At 39.5% G+C, this 27,905-nt stretch overlaps 1 protein-coding gene across 1 annotated transcript in view; it reads right to left on the reverse strand.

Annotated features, from left to right (window-relative positions):
• FAF1 (Fas associated factor 1) overlaps positions 1–27,905 on the reverse strand; it is a 494,563-nt gene that overhangs the window by 67,514 nt on the left and 399,144 nt on the right. The window contains exons 16-17 of the mRNA XM_060231799.1: positions 5,229–5,309; positions 2,799–2,876 (exon numbers count right to left, since the gene is read on the reverse strand). Coding sequence (XP_060087782.1) covers positions 2,799–2,876; positions 5,229–5,309 — 159 coding nt within the window. The remainder of the gene's footprint in view (positions 1–2,798; positions 2,877–5,228; positions 5,310–27,905) is intronic.

Here is a 27,905-nt window from a genome sequence, read left to right on the forward strand (position 1 = left end):
CAGGCTCAGCTTCTTCTGCCGGGTCCCCAGCACCCATGACACCCAAGCACTTTAGCCTTTCTTTATAGGGAAAGTGTCCCAACTCTTTAATCATTCTAGTTGCCCTCTTCTGGACTTTTTCCAGTGCTATAATATCTTTTTTGAGGTGTGGTGACCAGAATTGTACACAGTTCTCGAAATGAGGCCACTCCATCGATTTATACAGGGACATTATGATACTGGCTGATTTGTTTTCAGTTCCCTTCCTAATAATTCCCAACACAGTGTTGGCCTTTTTTATTGCAGTCGCACATTGTCTCGACATTTTCAGTGAGTTATCTACCATGACCCCAAGATCTCTCTCGGTCAGTCTCCTCCAGTTCACACCCCATCAACTTGTATTTATATTTAGGAGGGATGGTGGCTTAGTGGTAGAGCATCTGCTTGGTAAGCAGAAGGTTCCCAAGTTCAATCCCTGGCATTTCCAACTAAAAAGGGTCCAGGCAAAGAGGCATAAAAAACCTCAGCTTGAGATCCTGGAGAGCTGCTGCCAGTCTGAGTAGACAATACTGACTTTGATGGACCGAGGGTCTGATTCAGTATAAGGCAGCTTCATATATGTTCATATATGATTTTTCGCTCCAATGTGCATTACCTTGCACTTGGCTACATTGAACCTCATTTGCCATGTTGATGTCCACTCACCCAGCCTCAACAGATCCCTTTGGAGTGCCTCACAATCCTCTCTGGTTCTCACCACCCTGAACAATTTAGTGTCATTCGCAAACTTAACCACTTCACTGCTTACTCCCAACTCCAAATCAGTAATGAACAAGTTAAAAAGCATCGGACCCAGTACTGAGCCCTGCGGCACCCCACTGCTTACCACCCTCCACTGAGAAAATTGCTCATTTATACTCACTCTCTGTTTCCTAGTCAGTTTTTGATCCACAAGAGGACTTGTCTTTTTACATATGACTCTTGAGCTTACTAAGGAGCCTTTGATGAGGGACTTTATCAAAAGCTTTCTGGAAGTCAAGATAAACAACATCTATTGTCCACATGTTTGTTCATCCCCTCAAAGAACTCCAACAGGTAAGTGAGACAAGAGCCCCCCTGCCTCCCTGCCCAGGGATGGTTCCTTGGTACAAAAGATACCCATTCACCTACTGAAGAAGAGGTTCCTTCTGAGAGCACATTCCCCTTATCCTCAGCACGGTGCCCTGTTCCCTCTTGACCCATGCTCCCTGGCAGCAGCAGGTCTACCATTTTCAGAGTGGAACACATCTAACACATCCCCAAGAGTCTTCTCCAAGTGCTTGTCTGACTGTCTCTGCTTCTCCAGGTCAGCCACCTCGGCCTCAAGGGTGCAATATCTCAAGAAGACTTGAGGAAGACTCAGCATGGGTTCTGTAAGAGAACTTGTTCCCTGAGGACCAGGAGCTCCTTGTATCGAGCACACACCCAAGACTTCTGTCCAGTGGGTGGATAGTCATACATGTGACACTTAGTGCAATACACTGGATAGCCCTCATCCCCCTTGAGAAAGAAAGAAAGAGAAACAAAGAAAACAAACAAGGAGGGAAGAAAGGAAGAGAGAAAGATGGAAAGAAAGCAAATTGATAGGGGAGGGAGTGGGAGATAGAAAGAAGGCTGGGGTATAGTCAGTGCCTGGATGAAGATCTCCTGTGGGATACTCTGGATACTGCTGAGCTCTGTGGTGAAAGAAAGGCCAGATATAAAAGAAAACAATCCATCAAGGGCTGATATCTCAAGATATTGCTGTTGGGGCAGAATCCTGATGCCCAGGCTTATGCAGCTAGAATGGTTGTACATAAGTTTTAAAGTGTAGATCTGTGCTTTAGGATGACCAAACTGTGACTTGGGATGGGAGCCACATGTGGCCCTTTCACACATATTGCGTGGCTCTTGAAGCTCCCACTGCCCTGTCGGCTGGCTTGGAGAAGGCATTTATCTCTTTAAATCACTTCTCCAAGCCAAGCCAATCGCCATGAGAGGCTTGGAGAACAGATTTAAAGTTAAAGTTGCCTTTATATTAGATTTTTTAAATATTGAAGTGGAAGTTAGCAACTTGGAGTAGTTTTGCGATTGGCAAAAAGGCCTGGCTAATTAGCATTGTGAAAATTTAGCTTCCCCTCTGATTAAACAAACAAACAGAAGAATTGGTTCCTCCAAACTTAATCTCAGGAAGGAACTAGGTTATATAGTATGGTTGTGGTGAATGAGCATTTAGAGAGGCTCATAGTTTAAGATGTGTATCTTCAATCTGAGATAATCGGCCTTATTTAAATATTACTTAAAATACTGGTTGCTTATTTGAAATTTTACTGAATTTATTATTGTATTTTGTACTTTGGAGTGTTAACTATCTTAGGTACCTTGATTTGAGGTAAAAGGGCAGAATTTAAATAATCATACTATTATTAATAATAATATTTTAAATTATTCATAGTAAATTAATAAATAAGTTTATTAAAGGAATTAATAATGTAGGATAACAAGAAAGAAGGAAAAGTGGTACACAGAAGTAATATACAGAATAAGAGCTTTTATGGAAGATATTTTGCTCCTAATATTGAAACTGGGTTGGTAGGGTTTCACATTTGTACACTCCTTAGTCTGCTCTGTCAACTCCTGCTTCTTCCACCATAGTAAAAAATGACCTTGGAGATCCTATTACAGTTTTTTTGTACTACAAGGGTACTTCCCAACAGAAATATGAATTCTTAATTTTCCTTTTATTTTTCACACTTCAAGTTCATTCTTTGTACATACAATTGAACCAAAAATTATCTCACCTCGCGTTCTTCCTCTTGTTCTTTCCTAATCTGTTCTAAACGAAACTGCTCTGCTATTTCTCTTTCTTGTGCTTCCCTCTACAGAAAATAAAAGTCAGACAAGATTTATCATTCCCATTTTCTGATGGTCCTCATTTTCCTTGCTACTGAGCACTTAGATAATAAGCTCCCCATGTTTTTCCAAATGTGTCTTTCTTAAGTAGCAAGCAGCTCTTCTTTTAAACTTATTTGCAAACCAGGACAAGATGGGGAAAAGGCAAACACAGTAATATGATATAATCCTTCCTCTCCCCCCCAAAAGAATTTACCAAATACAAGTACTAATATAAGAAGACTCTACAACAGCTATTGGTTATTTCTTAATCTCCAGTTTCAGTTGTGAATAGATCAGATAATTTCTTCCTGTTTATAGTAGTGAATAGATAAGGAAGAAGAGGAGAAGATTGAATTGATACCTTGCCCTTCACTTGGAGTCTCAGAGCGGCTTACAATCTATTTTCCTTTTTTCTCCCCACAAGAGACACCCTGTGAGGTAGGTGGGGGTGAGAAAGCTCTCAGAGAACTGCTCTTGAGGTAACAGCTCTACTGAGAACTTGTGGCTGACCCAAGATCTCAGTCTCTCTCTCTCTGTGTATGTGTGTGTGTATACATATATGTGTGTAGTATTTAAGACACTATTTAAGTAATATTCTTGTCAGTTATGGGACTTGGAGCGCAATCAAATTTTAATGCAGGCATATGAAACAGCTCACAATACTATCTATACAATCCTATGAATATATACTTGGAAGCAGATCAGCATTCAGTGGAACTTACAGTTAAATGTGCACAATAATTTAATTTTTTTTATTTATACCCTGCCCTATCCCACAGGCGGGCTCAGGGCGCCTTACAACAGTAAAAACAGACATCAAAATTAAAACATCGTATAACAGTTTTAGTAAACCAGAACAGCATATACAGAAAAATAGGCACTATTTCAGGCATAAGCGGCAAACATCTAACAGCATGTATGGCCAATTACTGTCAACTCTATATAAGCACCATGAGTATAAAATGGTGGAGGGAAGTGATGACATTCAAAGGGATGCCTGCTGGATCAGTTAAAAGCCTGGTGGAAGAGCTCTGTCATGAAAGCCCTGAGGAACTTTGACTGGTCTTGCAGGGCTCGAATCTCCAATGGGAGCTCATTCTACCAGGTAGGGACCCGGACTGAAAAGGCCCTGGCCCTTGTTGAAGCCAGTCAGGCGTTGTTAGGTCCAGGGACCACAAGAAGATGTTGTGAAGCAGACCTTAAAACCTGGGGAAGCTCATATGGGGAGAGGCAGTCCCGTAGATATGCAGGTCCCTGGCCGTAAAGGGCCTTAAAGGTGAGAACTAACACTTTGAAATGGATCTGGTACTCAAGAGGTAGCCAGTGAAGTTCGCACAGCACCGGGTGCATCCATGCCCTTATACACCTTAATGCTAATAGCTGGGCTGCTGCTTTCTGCTCCTGCTGGAGTTTCTGATCAAGGGTAGTCCCACGTAGAGAAAGTTACAATATTCTAATCTGGAAGTGACCGTTGCATGAATCACTGTGGCCAGATCATGGGAGGTATGGTAAGGGACCAACTGCCGAGCCTGCCGCAAATGGAAGAAGGTGGCCCTTGCAGTCGCGGCAACCTGGACCTCCAAAGATAAAGAGGTGTTCTGGAGTACCCCTGTACTGTACCCTGTATCACCTTTCGAATGCGCTTGGTGGATTACTTGTTTAAGTATATGTCTAAACTTCCTTTGTATATGCAAAAGTAGTATGTCAAAGAGCAGGCTGAGCTAGAAGTCTTCCCTTTTTGCTGGCCTATAGTTTTATTAACTCTCAAATCACTTTAGATGCAGAGCTCTGGGCAAGACACATCATGTTATATAGCCTGGTCTGAAAAGAACAACACTTTATTTATTATTTTACAGCAAACATGGAGGTTTGAAAAGCAATTTATTGTCATGAAGACATGAAACAAGATTATGGACAATGGCTCAGATCCCCTGGAGCTTTTACATGGGCAGAAGAATATCCACAGGTAGAGCACAACTTCCACCACTGCAGCTAAACTGCCCTCTGAAATGCTGCTCCTGTATAGGGACTGGTATGTCACATTTCACAGGCAGGCACCTTTCTGCCCATGGAAAAGCTCTGTTCAAAGCCAATATATGACTAGTATATAAATAAGGTAGATTTGCAAGAGTTCAATTTCTGCTGAAACCTTGGAAAAGACTGTCTCTTGTGTTGGGTCTGTTAGCAACTTTCATAGCTGAAATAAAACCTCATTTGTAAGTCAGTTCTAGAGAATGCTGGTTCCATGCAACCGTACACTCTACTGCATATTACTACTCTTTGCAGGAGGCATGAATAGTATCTTGAATACTACACAGACATAGTACTGTACACACCTTTGCTCTGTCAGCTTCAAGTGAGATTCGATAAGCTTCATCCTGTTCTCTCTTCACATTCTCTCGGGCTTCACGTTCATCCTGGGAGAGAAAAAGAAAGGCAGACCAAAAAGCAACTTAGAACCATGATATTATTTTGTACTAGATGGTATCTGTCAAGAGAGAAGCCATCTAACAGGAAAATTCCAGAAAAACTTTCATCTTCTGACACTCTGACTGCTTGTAGGTATTAGTCCACTCCCCCTCCCCATGGTTGCTTGCCCAGATAATCTCAAGAGCCTGTTAATTAGCTCACACAGTGGTTCAGCTGTGAATATGGTATGGGGGAGCTCACTCTCGCTCCAGAAAGTTCCATGAAGACAGCCCTGTGATTCATTGGGAAAGTCAAGATGTTAAAACAGTAATATCTGTATTATACACTGTAGCAGAGAGAGAACATTTCCTCTTCCAATCCCCTTTTCTCCACCCATCACTCTTGTTGCTTGAAGATACTCTGTGTGAGCTCTGGAATATCACGCTTCAGCTGTAGCAACCAGCATTATTGCATTTAGGATAAGGAAGCAGCTTAGTCTTTGGTCTTTTACGCACAGGTGCATTGTTCCCTCCCCCTTCAGCACTCAGTTTGCTTTCTGGTTGCTGTTTCCCTGACTTTTCTAAGAGTGCTTTTGTGCCATTTCTCCCCCTTGCCTCACTTTCTGGGTGGAAGTTAATTCAAAGCATACATATTCCCTTGGATTTCTGCCCCACCCCCCATTTGCTGGTCCTGGAAGGTCAGTCGCTCCCTACCCACATCGAGGTCTATGTTATCTTTATTTATTTATTTATTTATCTATCAGATTTATATCCCGCCCTCCCCTGACAGGCTCATTTCCCTCCCTCTCCCTTTCAGAGCTTGCAAAGAGGCTTTTTCCCCCTCCAGTGATCTGAGTCCAGTGAAACACTCCTTTCACTAGACTCATGCCACTTTAAAAAAATAAAACCTTTTTATGCTGGGACCATTGAGCAGCCTGGCCAAGGATTCCCCCCTCCTACTTCACCTTCCTTGGTAGGCTTGCTTGACCTCCCCTTGAAAGAAGTGCCCTCTTCTTTCCTTCTCCCTCTCCCTTCCCTCTGTTGGCAGCCCTCAGGCTGTGAAACCAGTAGCAGTGGCTGCTCCTGCTTCCCGCCTTGCCTCCCCCATGGTGCCAAGGCTGGCAACATCTGTGCCTCCTGAGGCAACCTTGCTCCTGCTGCTGCTGCAGTGGCTATCATCCCACACTTCTACCCATGCTTCTATGGTAAGGAGTGCCAGTTCCTCCAAGAGGAGCCTGGCAGCAGCACTACATCTGCTGCCTGCCTGGGCCCTCCGCCTCAGGCACTCTCAATGGGCTCTTGACAGGTCCTACCATTCCTCCCATCACCACTACACCAGGCATGGCGATGATAGCTACCTGGGGCATGGGGTGGTGGCACTGGTGCCTAAGCAGCCTCTTGAGTTGGTGGCAGGAGCTGATGGTGGCAGACACAGGGGAATGAGCAGCAGAATGGGGATGGACAAAGTTGAAATTTTGTCTAAGCAACATAGTGCCATTTTGAAACAGAAGCATCTGTAACTTCCAGAAGCATATCTAAACTGCTCTGAACCCAACCAGCTGCTTTTAAATAAAATACTTGTTTGAAAGAGGGAGGGGATCGTCAGCGAGGAAAGAAATTGACATTAGATGTAATGGTATGGAAAAGCTTCGAAAACATTTTTCCCTTTAATGTTTTAGTGAACAATTTTTTTTGGGGGGGGGGGAACACTTTCGGCAGTCTCTGGAAGCCTAACATTAAATGACACCTCATTGTTTTAAATTTTAAAAAACCTTTCGACCTCACTCCTCACAAGTCACAAGCAATGTTCCCACTCCACTTAAGAAAAACTGCTATTTGGGTTGCAGCTGTAGAATAATGCACATAATATACTGGAGAAAAAAGAATGGTGCATATGGCAGGCACACAAATCCAAAATCAGGCTTAAAAGACTCGACTGCTGGGATTCTCTGCAGTAAACTGTCCCTGCATAAAAGGCCTTTGTTATTTTAAATAAATTATGACTCCAATGAACTATATGCCTTGCTTTTAAAAAAAATATTGAAATTCTTCAATAAAGCTTTTTTTGTTTAATTTTTGTGTGAGTTACTGGGGAGTGACCTGAATCTACCTGCACCAGGGTCAGCCTTGACAGTAATAATATTCAGATTCATTTCCCATGTGACTGCTTCTTGCGCTACAGGCCCAACAGCCAGAAGGACACAGTCTTAAATATATAACCATTCATACACAAGGTTATGTAGAATTTACTGTTCTACTACCCATGGCTGGAGAACTTTTTCACACACTTTTAGTAAGCACCAGGGCTTTTCTTGAGCAGGAACGCACAGAAATGCAGTTCCGGTTGGCTTGACATCAGGGTGTGTGGCCTAAAATGCAAATGAATCCTTGTGGCCTTTTCTACAAAAAGCCCTGTGTAAAACAATAGTGCTGTCAGAGGGTGTGGCCTAATATGCAAATGAGTTCCTGCTGGGCTTTTCTTACCAAAAAAGCCCTGGTAAGCACAATAGCAGAAGTACTAGCCAATGCAGCAGTTACACAAACAGCCAATAATACTTTCCCTCCACATTTCTTCTTAAATTGAAATGTGTGCTGTGAAGTTGCAACTGACCTGTAGCAACCCCAGGACCATAGGGTTTTCAAGGCAAGAGATGAGGAGATGGTTTGTCACTGCCTTCCTCTGTATAGCAGCCCCAGTTTTCTTTAGTGGCCTCCCATTCAACTACTTACTGTGGCCAACCTGGTTTAGGTTCCAGATTCTGAAATCTGCCTATTAGGCTGCTGAACTGAAGTGTACTCAGCCTTTATAAGGCTCAAGCACACCAAGTCATTTTTGGAGAGAACTTATACACAACACCTGCCCTAATATATGAAGAGCTTTACACATATGAATAAATTAATCAAAATTAGACACATAAAGAAAACCTTAAAAGAAATTTGGGAGCCACATTCAAAGCTGGAATACACCAGGTATTGTTTAAGCAATTAGCATTTTAAAATGTATACATGTTAAATACCCATATTACATAAATCTTTAGCACTAGGTATTTTATGGATATATATTTTAATGGTAAAATATTAGTTGCAATGGTAAAGTTACATATTAACAACCAGAATCAACCAGAAGATTACCTTTGCCAAAGGACCATTACAGAACCAGTAATGAACAAATCAGAAGATCAGCTTAAGAATGAATGTGTCTCCCTCACCCTAACATAAATCCCCCTAAAGCAAAACTCAAGGATTATCAAGTAGCTGCTTTTGTATCTGAAGTTTACAGGCACCATGAGCAAATACTAGTTGAGGACTGAAATATCTAACTTGAGCTCATTTCATGGATGACTACTCTTACTTAAATTTTAATAATCCTTTACACATTTAAGTAAGTACCAACATTATTTTATTTATTTATTTTACAATATTTCTTGCCTGCCTTTAAATCAAAGGGACATAAGGTTAGTTACACAATTCAGGGCTGGTTCCAGGTTTTTGTTGGCCCTGGGCCCCCTTTCTCTCTTTGAATCCCTGTTAGAAAGAAAGACAAGGTACGAATAAGACAGGGTAAATAAACAAATATCTCAAAAGAACCCTGAGAGGTAGGTTAGAAAGGCTCCAAACATATAAGGTGATTTCTAGGTGGTACTGAACCCCTGCTCAACTCTTGCACCTTATCCACGACCTGCCCCCACATTGTTGGAAAGGTTGTGGTTCTAGGGCAACTTTTTTCATGCTTGGTGGTCTTGCCCTGTGATTACCATTTTTTGGGAAACAGGTGATTAAGGAAATTTTCAAGATCACAGGTGTTAAGATTCCATTTTCTCCAAATTTGATTCTTCTAAATCTATGGGAATCTGGTTCAGCCTCAAAACAAGATAGAGAGCTTATAATGAATTTACTTACAGAAGCTAAAGCGGTCATCGCTGGAAAATGGAAAGATGTGCAGTCTCCTAATATTCAGGCTTGGTATCTCAAAGTTTGGGATTATTTTACTATTGATAAGATCACTGATGAGGTGCAGTCATGTGCTATTACAGTACCTCAATATAAGTCTGTAATGGAAAAGTGGTCGCCTTTTTAAAGAATTCATTTTGCTAATTTAACTTAGTTTTATTTTTTTGTGTTATTATCTATGCATGGAATTTAAGTTGTATCATATTTTGAAGCTTTATTCTTTTATGTAAGCTGTTTGAATTTTCAATAAAGAAAATTTTGAGATTAAAAAAAAAGGTTAGAAAGGCTGTAATGATTTGGTTAAGATTACACAGAGAGCCTAGATTAAGGCTGAGTGATGCACTTTTTAAAACCTACCTTGAAAGTCTAGGTATAACTCTTCATCAAGTGGCTCTTACTGATTACTTTTCAAGTTCAATATATTACATATTATGTGCAATGGCTGGTAATAACTGGACAACAGAACTTTTTTTGTAGAAAAAGCCCATCAGGAACTCATTTTAATGTAATTGATTTTATATATATGTATTTTTTACTGTTTTACATCACCCTGAGCGATAGGGCGATTCACTAAATGTAATAAATAATAATAATATGAGGCCACACCCCCTGATGTCACCATTCTTTCATACAGGGCTGCTTCTACAAAAAACGCCCGACAGGAATTAATTTGCATGTTAGACAAGATGCCAAGCCAGACGGAACTGCATTCCTGGGCATTCTTGCTCAAAAAAAGCCCTGCTGGACAGTGTTTTGTTACAAGATGGAAAAGAATGTGATTGCATGAAGTTTTGTTCACACTTAAGAGCATCAACATTAGATCTCATGGGCCATTTTAGTTCATTAAAACGAATTAAACAGAAGCAACAGACAAATGCCCTATTTATTAAGATTAAAAGTCACGGCTAGATTCTGAATTTTATTTTAAAAATTAATTTCCTCAGGATTTCATAACAGATCTGCATTTTAAAATTACCTCAGAATGTATATCACAGGTTTGGGCAGGGCTTTTTTTGAGCAGGAACGCAGTTCCAGTTGGCTTGGCACCAGGGGTGTGGCCTAATATGTAAATGAATTTCTGCTGGGCTTTTTTGTAGAAAAAGCCCTATATTAAACAATGCTGACATCAGGGTGTGTGGCCTAATATGCAAATGGGTTCTGGCTGGGCTTTTTCTACTAAAAATGCAATGGGTTTGGGTAATCCTAAGAACGACAATTCTCAGTCTTTTTTGTGTATAATTCTGTCTTTTCTTCTTTTTATAAATCCTTAATCTTTTTTGTGTATAAATCTTGGACCTACACCAATTAGCACTCAGCTCTGTGTCAGCTTTTCACTGATCTGTACCACCACAGACTAAACATGCCAGGTCCCAGAGTAGAATGACAGCCACTGGGAGTAGTGGAAGTGCTCTGGGCTGGAATGACAAGTACCAGAGTGGAATGACTGGCCCTGGAAGTAGAAGTGTTTTGGCCCTGGAATGACAGATCCCAGAATGGAATCACAGCCCCTGTGATTGAAATCAATGTAAGATATTTCATTCCATTCTAAGATTTGTGACTACAGGTACAGAGCACTGAGGTGCAGAACATATCTACTACTCCTGGGGGGCTGTCATTATAGTCCCAGAATGTTCATGCTACTCTTTTGGCTGTCATTCCACCCCTGGGGGCTGTCATGCTAGTCCCAGAACACTTCTGCTACTCCCAGGGACTATCATTCCAATCTGGGGGCTTTCATTTTAGTCCTAGAACACACATTCTACTCCAAGGGACCATCATTCCACTCTGCGGGCTGTCACTCCAGTCCCAGAAAACTCATGCTACTCCCAGGGATTGTTACTCCAGAGCCAGAAGACTACTGCTGCTCCCAGGGGGCATCATTCAAGACCCAGAGCAGTCTATCTGGGCCAAGAGACCTTCGTCCAAATCCATTCCACATTTTCATTGCAACTTTTTTTGTGCCACAATGTATTTCAATGGAGTCGATGCAAGTCAACTGGTATTCCTGGCTTCCATTATATCCAATAGGCCTTCAAGCCTCTTCCATTGTTCCCAACAGGCAATCTTGTCCTACATTTCACAACATCCTGCAGCAAATACACTAAATCCTCCAAAGCATGCAGGAGCAAATGTGGTGTGCAGACAGCAGACTGTGAGGAGAAAGCTGGGGAGAAGGGACTTAGAAGGGAGGGGTAGAGGACAGCTGGGAAGGAGGCAACCCATCCCTGACTTCGCCAAACTCCCTTCTTCACTAGCAAGAAATCACCACTGTGAGTGGCCTTCTGGCATATCTCATTGGTTAGCTAATGACAATCTAAGCCCCCCTGTGACACTGTTAAAAATCTAAACAGTATAAAACATTGATAATGAACACCATTAAAAACACCAACATAAAACATTCCTGCTACTTTGAATCAAGTGAAGTTTTCAAAACGTCTTCAAGGTAATGTTGTCAGCTGTGGGTTTGGAAATACCTGAAGATTTTGGGGGTGGAGCCTGAGGAGGGCAGGATTTGGAGGTAGAGTACTTCAATTAGGGATGCCAACCTCCAGGTGGGACCTAGGGGTCTCCCCAGAATTACTGCTCATCTCCAGACTACAGAGGTCAGTTTCCTTGGAGGAAATGGCTGTTTGGGAGAGTTGACTCTATGGCACTACACTGCACTGAGGTCCCTTCCTCCCCAGCCTCATACTCCAAATCTCCAGGAGTTTCCCAACCTGGAGATGGCAACCCTAATTTCAATAGGGTATAATGCCACAGTGTCCACATTCCAAATTAGCCATTTTTTCCATGTGAACTGACCTCTGTCGCCCGAAGATCAGTTGTTATTGCAGGAAAACTCCAGATGGTGACTGGAGCAGAAGGGAAGGCATCCCTGTTTCAGCACATAGGGAAATAAAGCCAGAGCTTTAACAAAGAACAGTCTCAACTTCTAGTTTTTGTAACATGGTGTGAATCTTAGAACACTGAAAAATCAGCAGAAAATAACCATTCTTTTTTATGGAAAAGGCCACAATGTACACAGTTATCAGTTTTAGCAGGCTGTGGCATTTGCAGAGTCACTTCTGAAACTAGAAAAATCAATTCTAGCATTTTAAGCATGTATTGTCATGTCACTCAATGTTGTCACCAGGGCTTTTTTCCTGGGGGAATGTGGTGGAACAGAGTTCCAGAATCTCTTCATGTTTACAAAATCCTCAAAAAATGTTTAGAAGTTCATGAGGGCCACCCATGTGTTTCTCGTTCATTTCCCCTTTTTTCAGAAAAAAAGCCCAGGTTGTCACATTTGCTCATGTTCAAAGCTGTAGTGACTGATGTGGGATCAGGAAAGTAATTTTCTTCTATTGAACTAGTGAGAGACCCTTTTGCTGTTTCCTTGTGCTGTTATCTTGCTTCATTACTTTGCTCTGCAGGCTCTTTACTCTGCAGAGCCTGTTTGGTGTAGTGATTAAGTGTGCAGACTCTTATCTGGGAGAACCGGGTTTGATTCCCCATTCCTCCACTTGCAGCTGCTGAAATGGTCTTGGATCAGCCATAGCTCTCACAGAGGTTGTCCTTGAAAGGGAAGCTGCTGTGAGAGCTCTCTCAGCCCCACCCACCTTACAGAGTGTCTGCTGTGAGGGAAGAAGATAGAGATTGTAAGCTGCTCTGAGACTCTGATTCAGAGAGAATTGCGGGGTATAAATCTACAGTCGTCTTCTTTATGGAATATACTTTTTCCCAACCGTTAATACACAGTCTAGGTTGCACAGGTAATGTGGCAGAGATAATGAATGGATGTTCCTTCCTTGGGCCAGGGGAGATGGACTTGAAGAAAATTTTTCCAAATAGCTTAACAAACCACCACCCATCTGCTTGTACAGAGTTTGTCAAAAGAATCCAGCTTTTAAACAGCATGCGTCAAGCCAAGAAGAAAGGTACTTGATTATTTCTCACAAAGGACTGGCCCATTTCTTACATCAAATGACCAGCAGTCTATAGTTCACATTATGCAAAATAATGTACAATTACAAATTAAATTAACTATAAACATTTTGTGGCATGAATAAGCATAATATAAAAAGTGTAGTTTTTTTATATCTTCTATATTGCCATTTAAAAAGGTAAAGGTAGTCCCCTGTGCAAGCACCAGCCATTTCTGACTCTGGGGTGATGTCGTATCACGTTTTCATGGCAGACTTTTTTTTTAATGGAGTGGTTTGCCATTGCCTCCCCCAGTCATCTACACTTTACCCACAGCAAGCTGGGTACTCATTTTACCGACCTCAGAAGGATGGAAGGCTGAGTCAACCTTGAACTGGCCACCTGAACCCAGCTTCCACTGGGATCAAACTCAGGTTGTGAGCAGAGCTTGGACTGCAATACTGCAGCTTACCACTCTGTGCCACAGGGCTCCTTTATATTGCCATTTAACTAAACCATTATTTCAAACATATCCAACACTTCAATTGGATTTGTTATCCGCTATATCCAGCATAATCTCATTGGCTAACTCATTGGCTCATCCCTCAATTTTTACTGGAAGTATTGTGGCAACCACAGGAGTGGCCTTGCACTCTGTCTGTCACCACTCCCCCCAGTCATTGCATAGAGTCTCTGTGACCTGCCTACTGCCGGTCCTGTCAGGCCAGAACTCCACCATTCACCCACTGATGTCTGAGGGAGACCGTTCTCTGCTGAGACGTTCTCCTGGAGCCTTACTGATCATTACTGCCTCTCCTCAGTTTATCTCTCCCTCCCAAACAATGCTGCCACCATTTTGCCGCCTCCCCGCCAATGTTGCATTCACCCAGTACACTCCCTCATCCCTACTGTTCAGGAAGTGAGGTATATATATTCTATTTCTAAATATGCCAGAAACTCCTCCTTATGGGGCAATATTCCACCTCTTCATTTACAGCACAGTCTGTGATTGGATCCAATGTAAACTAATATGTGGCAGACATACTTGCTTAAGTAACATTCAACATTATTTAGTAACTATATACACTGAAGCAAACTCTGAAAGAAAAGTTAAATCTCTTCAAGAGACAGAAAAGGAATGTTCCTTCCCAACGGGTGGAGGGGGAAGGTCAGCAGCAGAGAAACAGACTCTCTACTATACTCAAGCTCCCTTTCAACCTGCAAATAGTCTTCACTCTTTCTATTCAAATTAGGCTACAATGGGCTGCTTGCTTTAAGAGGCAGGAAGCCATTTGAAGGCTCCCTTTCACCCTCCCCCCCACCTGCAAGTGGAAGGGGGTAAAAGGCATGCTTCTAATGGCTGCCTACCTTCCTGTCTGCTTACCTGTCTTTTCTCTGCCCCCCTGTCTTCCTTCCCCTTTATTTTATTCCTTTCTCCTAAACCTTTACATAACTCTCACTTTATTCATTCATTCCCCACCCCCCTCTGTGTGTGTGTGTCTTTGGCTGTTTCTACACTTGACAGAAGATCCTCGCAAGGGAAGCTGGGTTCAGAGGAGAATGCACTCCGCCAGGCTGCTCTCGCCTTGAAAGCGAGAGCAACTGAGCAGGGCGTGTTCTTTTCCTCCAGGCTCAGAGGAGAAAAGTGTGCCCAGCCCACCTGGATGCTCTTGCCTTCATGCGAGAGTAGCTGATCAGGGTGCTTTCTGAGCTTGCAAGGAGAAAGAGGCAGCATGAGGCAGCCATGTGTGTACTGCTGCACGGGGGGTGGGGGTCTTTGCCTGGGGTGGCATCTCTCCCCTGCTCCAGGTTGTTGTTGGCTCTGCCCACTTCTCCTCCCTCCTTCTGGAAGAATAGCCCAGTTCCAACCAGACCCAAAGCACAGCCTATTTTGGATGGCTGGGAGTGTGACAGCAGAGCCTTGACAGGGGTTTCAAACCTCCCCCACTATAACTGGGTAATCTTGATAGCTGAATTGAACCTCCAGCCTCTGGAAGGGGCGAGGGTCAGCAGGTTCTCTTCCTTCTTTTGCAAATGTAGATGTAAAACTCCGCAAAAGATGAGGAGCAAATTTTTAATTGTGGAAGCATTTTGAATAATGCGAGTTTGTAGCAGATGGATTCAGTGATCACTAGATCTGGAGCAAAGCTGATGAAGAAAGGGACTTTGTCTTTTTCTTTCATTCTGTCTATCTTGCTTCTCATTTTTCTTTCTCTCTCTCCTTCCCCCCTCTTTTTTCTACCCCACTTCTGTTCTTTCTCTCATTCTTTTCTCTGTTTCTCTGTCTTTCTGTCTTTTTATTTCATTCTGGCTGAGATTACACACACTAAATAAAGCGCTTTCAGTAGGGTTGCCAGGTCCAGAAGCAAGGTTGTGACAAGCATAATTGAACTCCAAAGGGAGTTCTGGCCATCACATTTAAAGGGATTGCACACCTTTTAAATGCCTTCTCTCCATTGGAAATAATGAAGGATAGGAGCACCTTTTTTGGGCTCATAGAACTGGACCCCCTGGTCCAATCTTTTTGAAACTCGGAGGGTGTTTTGAGGAGAGGCACTGGATGCTAAGCAGCAAATGTGATGCCTCTAGCTCAAGAAACAACTCCCCTAGAGCCCCAGATATCCACAGAACAATTCTCCATTATACCCTATGGGAATCAGTTTCTGTAGGGAATAATGAAGTGCCCAGCAGACATTTCCTCTCCCCCCTCCCAACTTTCTGATGGCCTTGAAGTGGGTGGGGAGGGTCTCCAAACCAGGAGATACCCTGCCCCCAATTAGGGATTGGCAACCCTACTTTCAATACACTTCCAATCCACTTTCCAACTGGGTTTTACTGTGTGAACTGGCAAAATCCAGATGGAAAGTGCTTTGAAACTGTATTGAAACTGTATTATTTAACGTGTGTGATTGCAGCCTCTGTCTGTCTACCTTCCTTCGTTCCATTTCTCTATCTCTCACTCTTTTCTCCCCATCTTTTTCCTACTGTTCTTTCTCTGTCTCTTTCTTTTTATTTCATTCTGTTTGTCTTCCTTCCTTCCTTCCTTCCTTCCTTCCTTCCTTCCTTCCTTCCTTCCTTCCTTCCTTCCTTCCTTCCTTCCTTCCTTCCTTCCTTCCTTCCTTCCTGCCACTTACACATTCATCACCCCCCTCCTGAATATTTTTCTAGGACCCGTTATATGTCTTCCCACAATGGGCTTTACTGCTAGTAATACAAATAATTTGACTTTACAGATAAAAAGTGATGTCTTCTGAGGGAAGGGTAAGAAACAACTAAGGAATACAATGCAAAGAGGACTTCCGGGGAAGGAAAATGCCAAGCTGAGCTGTCTCTCAATAACGGGAGCAGGCTGAAACTTTTGTTCGGGGTAGTAGAGGGCAAATTAATGCCTACTGCCTACTTTTCTCAGTGAGAGAAAGGTCCAAGACTTGCACAGAAACTTTGATAAGAGATTTACCTTGGCTGAAAAGAAGCCCTGGAGGGGACTTCTTTGAAGCTTTGAGGGGTCTCGTGGAGTTTGCATAGTCAACGTCTGCAAAAGTTCTCAGAGTCATTGATTTGACATAAGCTCGTCAGGATCCTAACCTTCTTGGACATTTCTAAACAACTAAAGCTTTGAAAGACCAGTGGAAACTTGGATAAGTGGAGAAAAAGGTACAGACGTTTTCTTTTCATTCCGGAGCTATTTATAGCTTAAAGGGACAAATTAAAAGGTGGGGAAAAGAAAAAATAGAAAGCTTGCAAGAAGAAGAAGGAAGGGGTGAAGTTTGGATTGTTTAAATAAAGGACAGTGCTAAAAACTGCTAAAAAGTGAAAAGGAATTCATTGTTGAGTCTACTTGTGGTTTTGAAAAAAAAAAGCAGCTGCGTCACACTGGAACACATTGGAACAGACCTGCAGCACTTCTGAGCAAGACAGGAAGTACGTCAAGTATCGTTAGATCTCCATGAGAGTTGATGGTGACAGAGGCAGGAAGCAGTAAAGAAAAAAGCCTACTCTATACCATAGAGAAACATCGGCAGCCATTGCTGGGAGGTCAAATCTAAAACATCGTTTTTAAAAGAATTTGGGACTTTAAAAATTGACAGAATTAACTGGAAAAAGGGTAAGAAGACAGGAACTATTGGCTACATTATTTGTGGGCTCCTAGGGTGATTTTAAAAGGAAATTTTTTTTTGAAGAAGGAGTAAAAAATCGCGGCTGCCATTTTGGAAATTTTAAAGACTTCTCTGATAAATATCTTGACTTTGGGGGCTCAGAAACCAGCAAAATTGGGCTTGCTGGAAAGGGCAAGTCCTACTCTATTGAACCTGACTGTCAGATTTCAAATTGGTGAGGTCAAAAATTTCGTCGTTTTTTTAAAGGGGAAAAAATCTTAAAAAATTTATATCTGGGCCTGGGAAGCTCAGAAGAAGATAAAATAAAGTTTAACTAAAAGAGTAAATTTAGATCTTTTGAATTTGGTAGTCAAACTTGTAATTTGTGAGACCGAAATTTTTGGTATTTTTATTTATTTTTTATTCCTTCTATCCTTTTGTTTTTTGCCTAAATGTCTGAACCCAAGCAGACCCGACAAAGGGCTCTTTCATTAGAGAAAATGCAGGACCAATTGGATGCCATGGAAGCCAGAATAATGAAAGGAGTTAGGAAAATGTTAGATGAATCAAAGGAAGAAATTATTACAGAGATTAAAAAAGAAGTGGATGATCTCAAAATAAAAACTGAGGAAACAGCTAAGAAAGTGCAGGGGGTGGAAGAGAAAGTTAAAGTACATGACACCACCTTGTTGACAATTCAAGAAAAAGTGACAATCCACGACTGCAAATTAATGGAAACTCAGATACGTCTGAGAGGAGTACCTGAAGCAGAGAATGGTGATTTGAAAGGATATATAATAAAAATAATTGCAGAATTTTTAGATGAAGACCCTGATGAGACCAAAAACATGTATGATTACATGTAAAGAGTTAATTCACTTTTTGCCAAGAAAAACAACTTACCAAGAGATGTTGTTATAAGATATATGACAAAGGAAATGGTGGGAAGGATCATGAACAAAAACTTTGAAAAGTCACTGATAGTAGGAGGCAGTAAAGTGAGAATCATGAAGGAGCTGCCAAGACAAGTGATAAACGACAGGAGAACATACAAAAAGTTGACAGAAAAACTGAAAGACAATGGCACAAGGTACAGATGGATAATACCTGAAGGTTTGAGTTTTGAACTTCAGGGGAAGAGAGTTACAATTACAAATGCCCGGGAGTTGAGTAGATTTTTTGAAGAAAATAAAGAATTTGCACCATGATGGACTACAAATTACTGTCTTGGAACGTTAATGGACTAAATTCACCACAAAAAAGAAGGGCAACATTTCATTGGATCAAGAAGCAAAATTGTAATATAATTTGTTTGCAAGAAGTACACATTAAACAAAAGGATTATAAATTTTTATGGAACAAACAATTGGGAATGGAATTTTGTTCATTAGCTGAACAGAAGAAAAGGGGAGTAGTTTTCTATATTAAACAAGAATTGGAGCCAAAATTAGTATTTAAAGATAAAGATGGAAGATTTGTAGCAGTTGAGATAATATTAAGTGGGAAAAAAACATTGTTATTGGGACTATATGCACCTAATGGTGAAAAGGATGTTTTTTTTAAAGACATTACACAACAGTTAGATGAGTTGACTTATGATCAAATACTCTTAATGGGAGATCTTAATGGAACAGTCGAGAACTCATTGGATAGATCTGGAGGAAAAAAAACCGATGGGAAAGAAGGGAAACTGCCAAAGTCTTTCTTTGAATTAGTTAAACAAGAAAATTTAGAAGATATATGGAGGAAGTTCAATCCTGAAGTACGGGACTATACTTTTTTTTCTGCAAGACATAAGACTTTTTCCAGAATTGACATGCTGTGGGGAACTAGAGACTTAGGTCTCATAACAAGGAAGATAGAGATTCTACCTAAAATTGGGGCTGATCATAACCCAATAATGTGGATTACAAAATTGTCTAAAAGATTGAGGAGATGGAGACTGAATGAAGATTTGCTACAGAGCAAAGAAACAGTGACATTTCTAGAAAAAGAAACTAAGGAATTTTTCCAAGTGAATGATAAAGAAGATATTGCCTTTCAGATGGTCTGGGATGCTTATAAAGCAGTAATGAGAGGGTTGTTGATTACTCTGAACAATAAAGACAAAAGGAAAAAAGAAAAAACAATTATTGGACATTCAAAATGAAATAAAGAAAAAAGAAGGGGAGCTGAGAAAAAGACCAGGGAAAAAGAAAATTCTAAGGGAAATTTCAATATTACAAACTCAATTGAGACATTTGTTAAACAAAGAAGTGGAATGGAATCTGAAAAGGCTTCAGCAGAAATCATTTGAAGGGGCAAATAAGACGGGAAAGTATTTGGCGTGGCAATTGAAGAAAAAGAGAGAAAATAAAATAATTAGTAGAATTGTGATAGATGGAAGAGAAGTAGTTACTCAAGAGGGGATAAAAAGAGAATTTTTTAAGTACTATGCCAAGCTGTTTAAAGGTGCTGAAGTAAAGAGAGAGAAGGTAGATGAATATCTACAAAAATTAAAAATTGAGACCCTAACTGAAAATATGAGAAAAGTTTTGAATGATCCAATTGAAAAAATAGAAATTGAAGCAGCAATCAACGCGATGAAAAATGAGAAAGCTCCCGGGCCAGATGGATATACAGCTAAATACTTTAAAACTTTTAAGGATGAATTAATACCAAAATTGCAGAAGTTGATGAATGTAATAAGAACAAAAGGGAATGTACCAAATACATGGAAAGAAGCCGTTATTTCTTGATACCTAAAGAAGATAGAGATGCCACAAATGTGAAAAATTACAGAACAATCTCGCTTTTGAATAATGATTACAAAATATTTACAAGAATTCTGGCAGAACGACTTAAACAACATTTGATAAATTTTATAAAGGAAGATCAAGCTGGTTTTCTTCCCAAAAGACAAATAAGAGACAATATTAGAACTGTTGTAAATACTGTAGAATATTATGAAAGACATCCAGAAAAAGAAGTAGCATTATTCTTTGCGGATGCAGAGAAAGCATTTGACAATTTAAACTGGGACTTTATGTTTGCAGTGATGGATAAGATGGAGCTTGGAGAAAGCTTTATAAGAATTATAAAAGCAATATATTCTGAACAAAGGGCAAGGTTGTGTGTTAATGCAGATCTTACAGATGAAATGAAAATCAGCAAAGGTACTAGACAAGGCTGCCCGCTTTCACCATTGTTGTTTATAATGACTCTTGAAATTTTATTGATGCAGATTCAAGAAGAAAAAGATCTAGAAGGGTTACAAATAAAAGGATATACCTACAAGTACAGAGCATTTGCTGATGATATAATGTTTATAAATGAAAATCCCATACAAGTTACACCTTTGTTATTAACGAGAATACAAGAGTTTGGGGAGTTGGCGGGACTTTATATAAATAAAGAAAAATCAAAAATTTTGTGCAAGACTATACAGGTAAATAGACAACAAGAATTACAAAGACTAACGGGCTGTGAAGTTACCTCTAAGGTAAAGTACCTAGGGGTAGAGATAACAATGAAAAATATTGATTTGTTTAAGAATAATTATGAGAAGCTATGGCGTAGAATAGAGGAAGATGTGCTAAAGTGGAACAAGCTCAATTTGTCATTGTTGGGCAGAATAGCTGCAATAAAAATGAATATTCTACCAAGGATAATGTATCTGTTTCAAACTATTCCCATTGTGAAAGATGCTAAACAGTTTGATAAATGGCAAAGGAAAATTTCAGAATTTGTGTGGGACGGGAAGAAACCAAGGATTAAAATGAAAATCTTGACAGATGCAAAAGAGAGAGGTGGATTCCAATTACCAGATTTGAAATTGTATCATGAAGCAGTTTGTTTAGTATGGATGAAAGAATGGATAACGTTGTTAAATAAAAAACTTTTAGTGCTGGAAGGCCATGGAAAAAAATTTGGCTGGCATGCATACTTATATTACGGAAAAAAGAAGATGGATGGCCTTTTCTCTCACCATTATATAAGAAGTAATCTACTAAATGTATGGATAAAGTATAAGAAATATGGTGATGAGAGGAGACCTTTGTGGATAGTGCCAGCTGAAGTGATAAAGATAACGGCTAAAACAGCCAAAGAAAAACGGCTATCATACAACCAGTTACTAAAAATACAAAGTGGAAAAAAAGAGCTGAAAACTGCAGAAGAACTGAGTTACAAATATGATTGGTTTCAAATGCAACAAATAAAAAGTTTGGTGGAGAATGATATTAAACCGAAGGAATAAGGAAGGAGCAAACAGAAATGGAAAGAGTTCTGCTTGGAGATAATGAGAAATTAATTTCAAAAGTATACAAATTACTTTTACAATGGTCTACAGAAGATGAAGTAGTGAAATCTCAAATGATAAAATGGGCAATTAATGTAAATAAAGAAATAAAGATGGAATCTTGGGAATATCTGTGGAAGAATTCTATGAAACTCGCAGCATGTCATAGTATTAAAGAAAACTGTTTTAAGATGATGTATAGATGGTATATGACTCCAAAAAAATTAGCAAAGATGAACAACAAGATGCCAGATAGGTGTTGGAAATGTAAAAAGCACGAAGGTTCTTTCTACCATATGTGGTGGACTTGTGAAAGGGCTAAAATGTTTTGGCAAATGATTCAGCAAGAGATTTCTAAGATTTTGGGATATGAATTCAATAAAGTGGCAGAGACTTTTCTGCTGGGATTACAAATGGAAAAATTTCCGAAAGAAGACAGAACTTTAATATGGTACTTGCTCTCAGCTGCTAGGACATTGTATGCGCAGCTGTGGAAGCAAGAAAAAATACCAGAGAAATGGGATTGGATTACAAAAGTTATGTCATGGAATGAAATGGACAAATTAACAAGAAAACTAAGAGACTATAATTTGGAACTTTTTAAGTTGGAATGGAAGAAATTCAGAAGATACGTAGAAAAAGAGTGGAAAATAAAAGGACATTGGACAATCTTTGATAATGATTAAGGTTTTTAAAATAAGAATATAACTTTTGGGTTGGTTTTTTTTAACAGTGAAGGGTACCTTTAATATTTGCTTTCTTTAAGTAAATAACACTGGCGGGGGTCAAGTAACGGGGGAGGGGTGGGGGAAAAGTAAGATATGGGGTAGAAAGTTTTTTCTTTTATTTTAAGCTTTTATAAGTTGTAGATATAGTTTTGCTACCATATGTTACTAATAAAATTGTTTATCCAAAAAAAGGAATACAATGCAAAACATCAGGCAATTTTACCTCCCTGGGAAACAAGTTATCTCTCTTAATTGAAATATATTTCTGTCCCACTTTTTAATCTTACCCACTGCCTTGGTGTGCTTTTTGTTTAGTTTAGCCAAAAATGTTTCAATGTGTTTTGTTTTTTAAAAAATCAAGACCAGCATCAAAATAGGTCAAATTAATATCATTTAAGTCTGGAATAGACAAATGCAAAGAAAGAATTGGGTACTCCTCAAGTAAGGGATGGTAAGAATGACTGGAGAGCTGGGAGGCATGTAAATCTACCTCCACTGGGTTTTTAAAGTTGGCAAGTATGGACACACAGTTGAAAGAGTTCAGGCATTTCCCTTAGGTTTAGTATTATTCTTTAGAACAGACTATGAAAAGGATGTCAGGAATGTAAAAAAATATCTTATGCATGACTGCCTTACTTTGACTCAATGATGTGAAATGCCATAGCCTTACTTACATTTCAAAGTGAACACTTTCCTACTAAGATGCACCTTCTGATCAACTTCATGATTAGATAGTGGAAAGCTGTTCATCTAAGGAAGAGATATAGCTACCTAAAATATTTGCAGAAGTTTTTTTTTTTAATATTATGTTCTAATTAAATTTAATGTTACATTGCCTAACAACCAATTTGTAGTCCATGGATTCACCAGTATTGAAAAATACTGAGAAATTATGATACCTTTCATACTTGAAAAATAAATATTTGCATACTGTCGGCAACAGTCTGCACTTCCAAGACATCTTGGCCTCTTGCAACATCAGTGGGTTGTTTCACAGTGCTTTTACTTATAACTGTATTAAGCTGTTACACTACTAGGGTAGAACAAACTATACCAATAAAACATATTTTATTTCCCTTCTTACTACTATACCACAGTTAGATCTGGTATGGACAAATGAGCCCTCAGTATTCTACAGACACTATTCATACCTCTGAGAGCTCCACTGTGCTAACAGTGCACACCAGCAGATGTGTAGTTACCATTTACTTTTATTTATTTGCTTTTTCACTGAGACTCAAGGCAGATCACATGATAATAAACAACATTAAGACTTCACCAGTATTGCTTTTGAGAAGACTGGCCTTACCATGAAGCAATGTGAAGCAGCTCAGTTTGGAAAGCAGATTCCAAGGGAAGTGCTAGTCCTTCTGTTTCCAAACTCTATCATCAAAAAAATGGTTTCATATTTCAGAAGGGGGAAGAAAGTTAAGGAGTTTAGCTGGCTATAGCAAGAAGCCATAATACATATTTGTTCAGTACTAATTTGGGTAACCAGTATAAATATTTATTCCACTGAGAAAGTCAAGTATCCTTTTTTTTTTTTTACTCCTAACTTCCTAAAATACTGATGAATAAAGTGTTATACTATAGCAGCGGGATAACAATTTAGGGTTTTTAAAAATTATACTCTAGCCACATTCTCCAAGTATTTTTTTGCTTTAATGCCTATCACAATTACCTGCATTCATTCACAAGACTCCTTGAGATGAATCACTATCACAACCACTTTATACTAAGGACAAAGGTTGCCCAATGCATCCATATTTGAGTTGGCTGTACTGAGTACTTACATGCTGATTTTTTTCACTGGTTCAAGATGTATGGCTTGCAATGGTTTTTACTGAACACAGCATGTATCATTTTAACCCCTTTGCCATTGCACTGAGAAGTCTTTGTCCAGTCCTACTCAGCCTGCAACCCCTTGAGGGGTCTCCTGTTAGCATGGGGCTTTGCAGGGAGCCAGGGAAATAGTGGCAGCTGTTCCCTGTCCTTCTTGTGTGCTCCAGTGCTCCGCCATCATAGTCGCCATTATGGCAGAAAGAGGTGAACACCCTGTTTGCTTTTCTTCTTCTAACCAGCTTCTGATGCATCGCTTTTCTACCTTAGGCACTGAAATTCTACTTTGCAAGTAAGTTTGCTCTTCAATACCATCGGCTATAACAACAAATGGGACAGTTCAAAGGAAGGGAAAGAGGTAAATTCTCCCCCACTTTTCCGCGAGTGTGGCTTCAAAAAGACAAAGAACAACTTTGAGCATTTGCAACAATCTGAAGTAGACTGAATATAGATACTTAAATCAACTTGGTTTATGACTGAATAAGTGACAAGGAGACCATTACCCGGTTATAATTTGGTCTGAACAAAAACGAGATATATTTTAGAGAGATTTGTATTTGTTACCTGAGTGGGACTGAAATGACAACCATCAAAACACATGGCTGGAGGAGATTTGGAAGAATAGACTAACTGGGTTTCTGAGTTACTTTTCAACTTTGATTACTACTGAGTTACTCTGTGAAGAAAAATGGCATTGCAAAGCAAAATGTTTCATAAAAAAGATATAATGGATACCATAATCTCTCTAAAGCAGAGCCTTGGTTAATTAACAGAGTTGATAGAAAAGCAAATGGGAGCTCTTATTCTGAAAGGCAGCAAAACCTTAAATCTACATGAGCAGTGTGTTAAAGAGATCTCGGTGAAGTCTGTGGAGCTGAGACAAATGGATAAAGATCCGCTGGGGAAGGAGCTGAAGAAAATTAAAATGGAACCAGATTGCGCAGTTATTAAGAAGGACCAGAAATCAAGACCGACTAAAGCTTTTCTGAGAGGAAGTGATGGCGTGGGAGCCTTATTATTTTTACCGAGATGGGTGAATGCACTAAGGAGAGAAGAGGCACATTTCAGTAAAAAAATCAAGATCTGGAAAACTTTCAAGAAGGGATTTTAAATTGTTTTTCTTTCTGTAGGTAATTGGCTAATATGGAACTCTTAACAAGAACTGACATGCAATTTCAAAAGGCCAAGTGAGATCCTCAGGACATGGATGCTTCTCTTTTGTCTCTTATTTTCTATATTCTTTTTTTTTTTAAGTTAAATAGAGCTATGTATTAAAGAGCGCACTATAGATAGCTGTATTAAACTTAAAAGAATATAGAAAATAGCAGACAAAAGAGAAGCATCCATGTCCCGAGAATCTCACTTGGCCTTTTGAAATTGCATGTCAGTTCTTGTTAAGAGTTCCATATTAGCCAAAGTTAATAGAGCTATGTATTAGAGCGTGCTAAAGAGGACATCCAGGTTTTGGTCATGGCGGACTGAGCTGCTCTTTAGCCAACAAGCAGATCAGAATCTCTATTCTGGGCAGAGAAGGTGATCTTAACACCTGCTGCCTACTTCTTCCAGGAAAGGAGAAGGCCAAGATATGTATATTAAGTTCTGAGGGGATTTACTTTGGCTGACGAGGGGCTCCAGTGGGGTTCCTTTTTGGCTTTGAAGAGTGCCACGAGAAGGACTGCATTCAATCGTCTACAGAGGATTCCTGAGGTCATTAAGTTGGCTTAAATCCACCAGGATACAAAGCTTCTTTGAGACTGATTAACATCTAATAACTAAGAGAGCAGTGCGCAGAAGGATATCGGAATAGAATGATTAAGAAGGACTATCATGAAGATGGACTACAATTATAGCCTTTTGTATTTTTTTTTTTGCTTTTTTATTAAGAAAGATTCTTTAATAGAATTTATTACCTTATAACAAATTAAATAAAATAGTAATAGGGAGTTGTTTAAGGGGGTTGGCACTGCCAAGGATCACCAAAAGGGGGGTGGGGTGGAGAAAATGTTATATATATGTATTAACTTTTAATAACAAATGATAATATACTACTACAATATATTACATTATAATAAATTGTTTTAAACAGAAAGAGCGTGCTATAGAGATAATAGATGCTTTGTTTGTTTTTTTAGATAAAAATAAATAAGTGTGGGAGTTGTGGCTGTTATGGTATAAGGTTTATGCCTCTAAGAGCAATATGGATATAGCAGTTATAGTATCCAAAAGCTTTAAAAAGAATTTTACATAAATAAACAATTAACTTGGATCAATTTTTAAGAAGACAGACAACACAATAATTTTGTAAACTGGTAGATCTGCTCTTAATATGTTTGTCTGGAGAAACTTTATATTGAGACAGATAAACTATTACTTTTTTTGTTCACAAGTTTTTTATCTCTCTACTTTTATGTTATTTTAAATTTGCTTTCTTTCTCTCCATTTGAAATAAGTAAGTTAGAAGGATAAAGAGATATTTGTTTTTTATGCTTATCCAAAATGATGAGATCGCTAAAATAACAAGTCAGCTTGTACTTTTAATATGGTTAAGTTTAGCTAGTTAGTTTTGTGTTGTGACCTCTCTGACATTTTATATCTATATGTGCTGAAGAAGAATAGTTTAGACTCGTATCTTAAGCAACAGATTAGTAAAAAGTGTATAATGGAAAATGAAGACAATAGAATATAAGGAGAAAATTCAATACTTGCAGGTAGAAAGAACTGGGGATTTTGTTTTGAGGTAGAAATATAACTGATATATTTGCAGCTTTCTTTGTTTCTGGTCTCCCATTCTGTATCCACCCCTCCCTCTTGTTGTTTCTGTATCTTTCTCTTTTTATAGCTAAAATCAATAAAAAGTATAAAAATGAAAAGAAGACTATAAAACAGATTTTATCCTGAGTACAAATTTATCAACATAAGTTGCAGCATAGGGTGGTAGCCACACAAATACCTGATTGCAAGTAACAGTTTATTCAGTGGTGGGTATACAGTGAACGATATATGCATTTCGACAATTTAAAGCAGTTCCATGTACACAAGAAAAAGCACAAATTCAGTAACTGTAATGAATGAGAATATTCAAGGAAGAAAAGGAGCTGTGAAAAAGTTTGAACCTTGTTCTTTAGTAGTACATTTTAGAGTCAATTTATGCCAAAAGCAAGTTGATTATTAGTAGTCCAATATTGAAAGATTAATGACCAAAACTATGCTCTCAAATACATCCTAAAGCAGGGGTGTCTAACTCATTTTGTTATGAGGGCCAGATCTGACATAAATGAGACCTTGTCGGGCTGGGTCATGTGTTTCATAAAATGTAATGCCAGGAAGTGGAGATATAAACTTTATAAAGGACACAGAAAAATAAAATTAAAGAGATTTTAAAAACTTAAAAGGTGCTTAAAATATCAGCACTCTTGCTGGTCAGCTGATGAAGAAAATAGAGGTTTGCTCTGTAGCTTGACTGAGCAAGCCTGACAAAGCTGTGATGCAGAAAGAAGCAAGAGAGAGAGAAGGAAGCAGATGACAGTGAGGTGCTCGTGAGCCTGATAAGAGCCCTCTGGGGGATTGATCTGGCCCTTGGGCTGAACGTTTGAAATCCCTGTCCTAAAGCCTTAGGCAACTGTGCAAACTGCCTACATAATGGCTGCTACAAAATAGAAAATGACTGCTGCAGCTTACCTTCAGTCACACAATGAAAACCCTTGTGCTGTGGTGGCAGCTGCTTTAAATGCCACATCTTTAAAAATCTGCACAGCCTATTAAATCTCTAATGACCAATCAGAAACCTTGCTGAGCAAAAGCCCAACAT

The sequence above is a fragment of the Heteronotia binoei genome, chromosome 2 (assembly GCF_032191835.1).
Source record: "Heteronotia binoei isolate CCM8104 ecotype False Entrance Well chromosome 2, APGP_CSIRO_Hbin_v1, whole genome shotgun sequence".
Classification (NCBI taxonomy): Eukaryota; Metazoa; Chordata; class Lepidosauria; order Squamata; family Gekkonidae; genus Heteronotia; species Heteronotia binoei.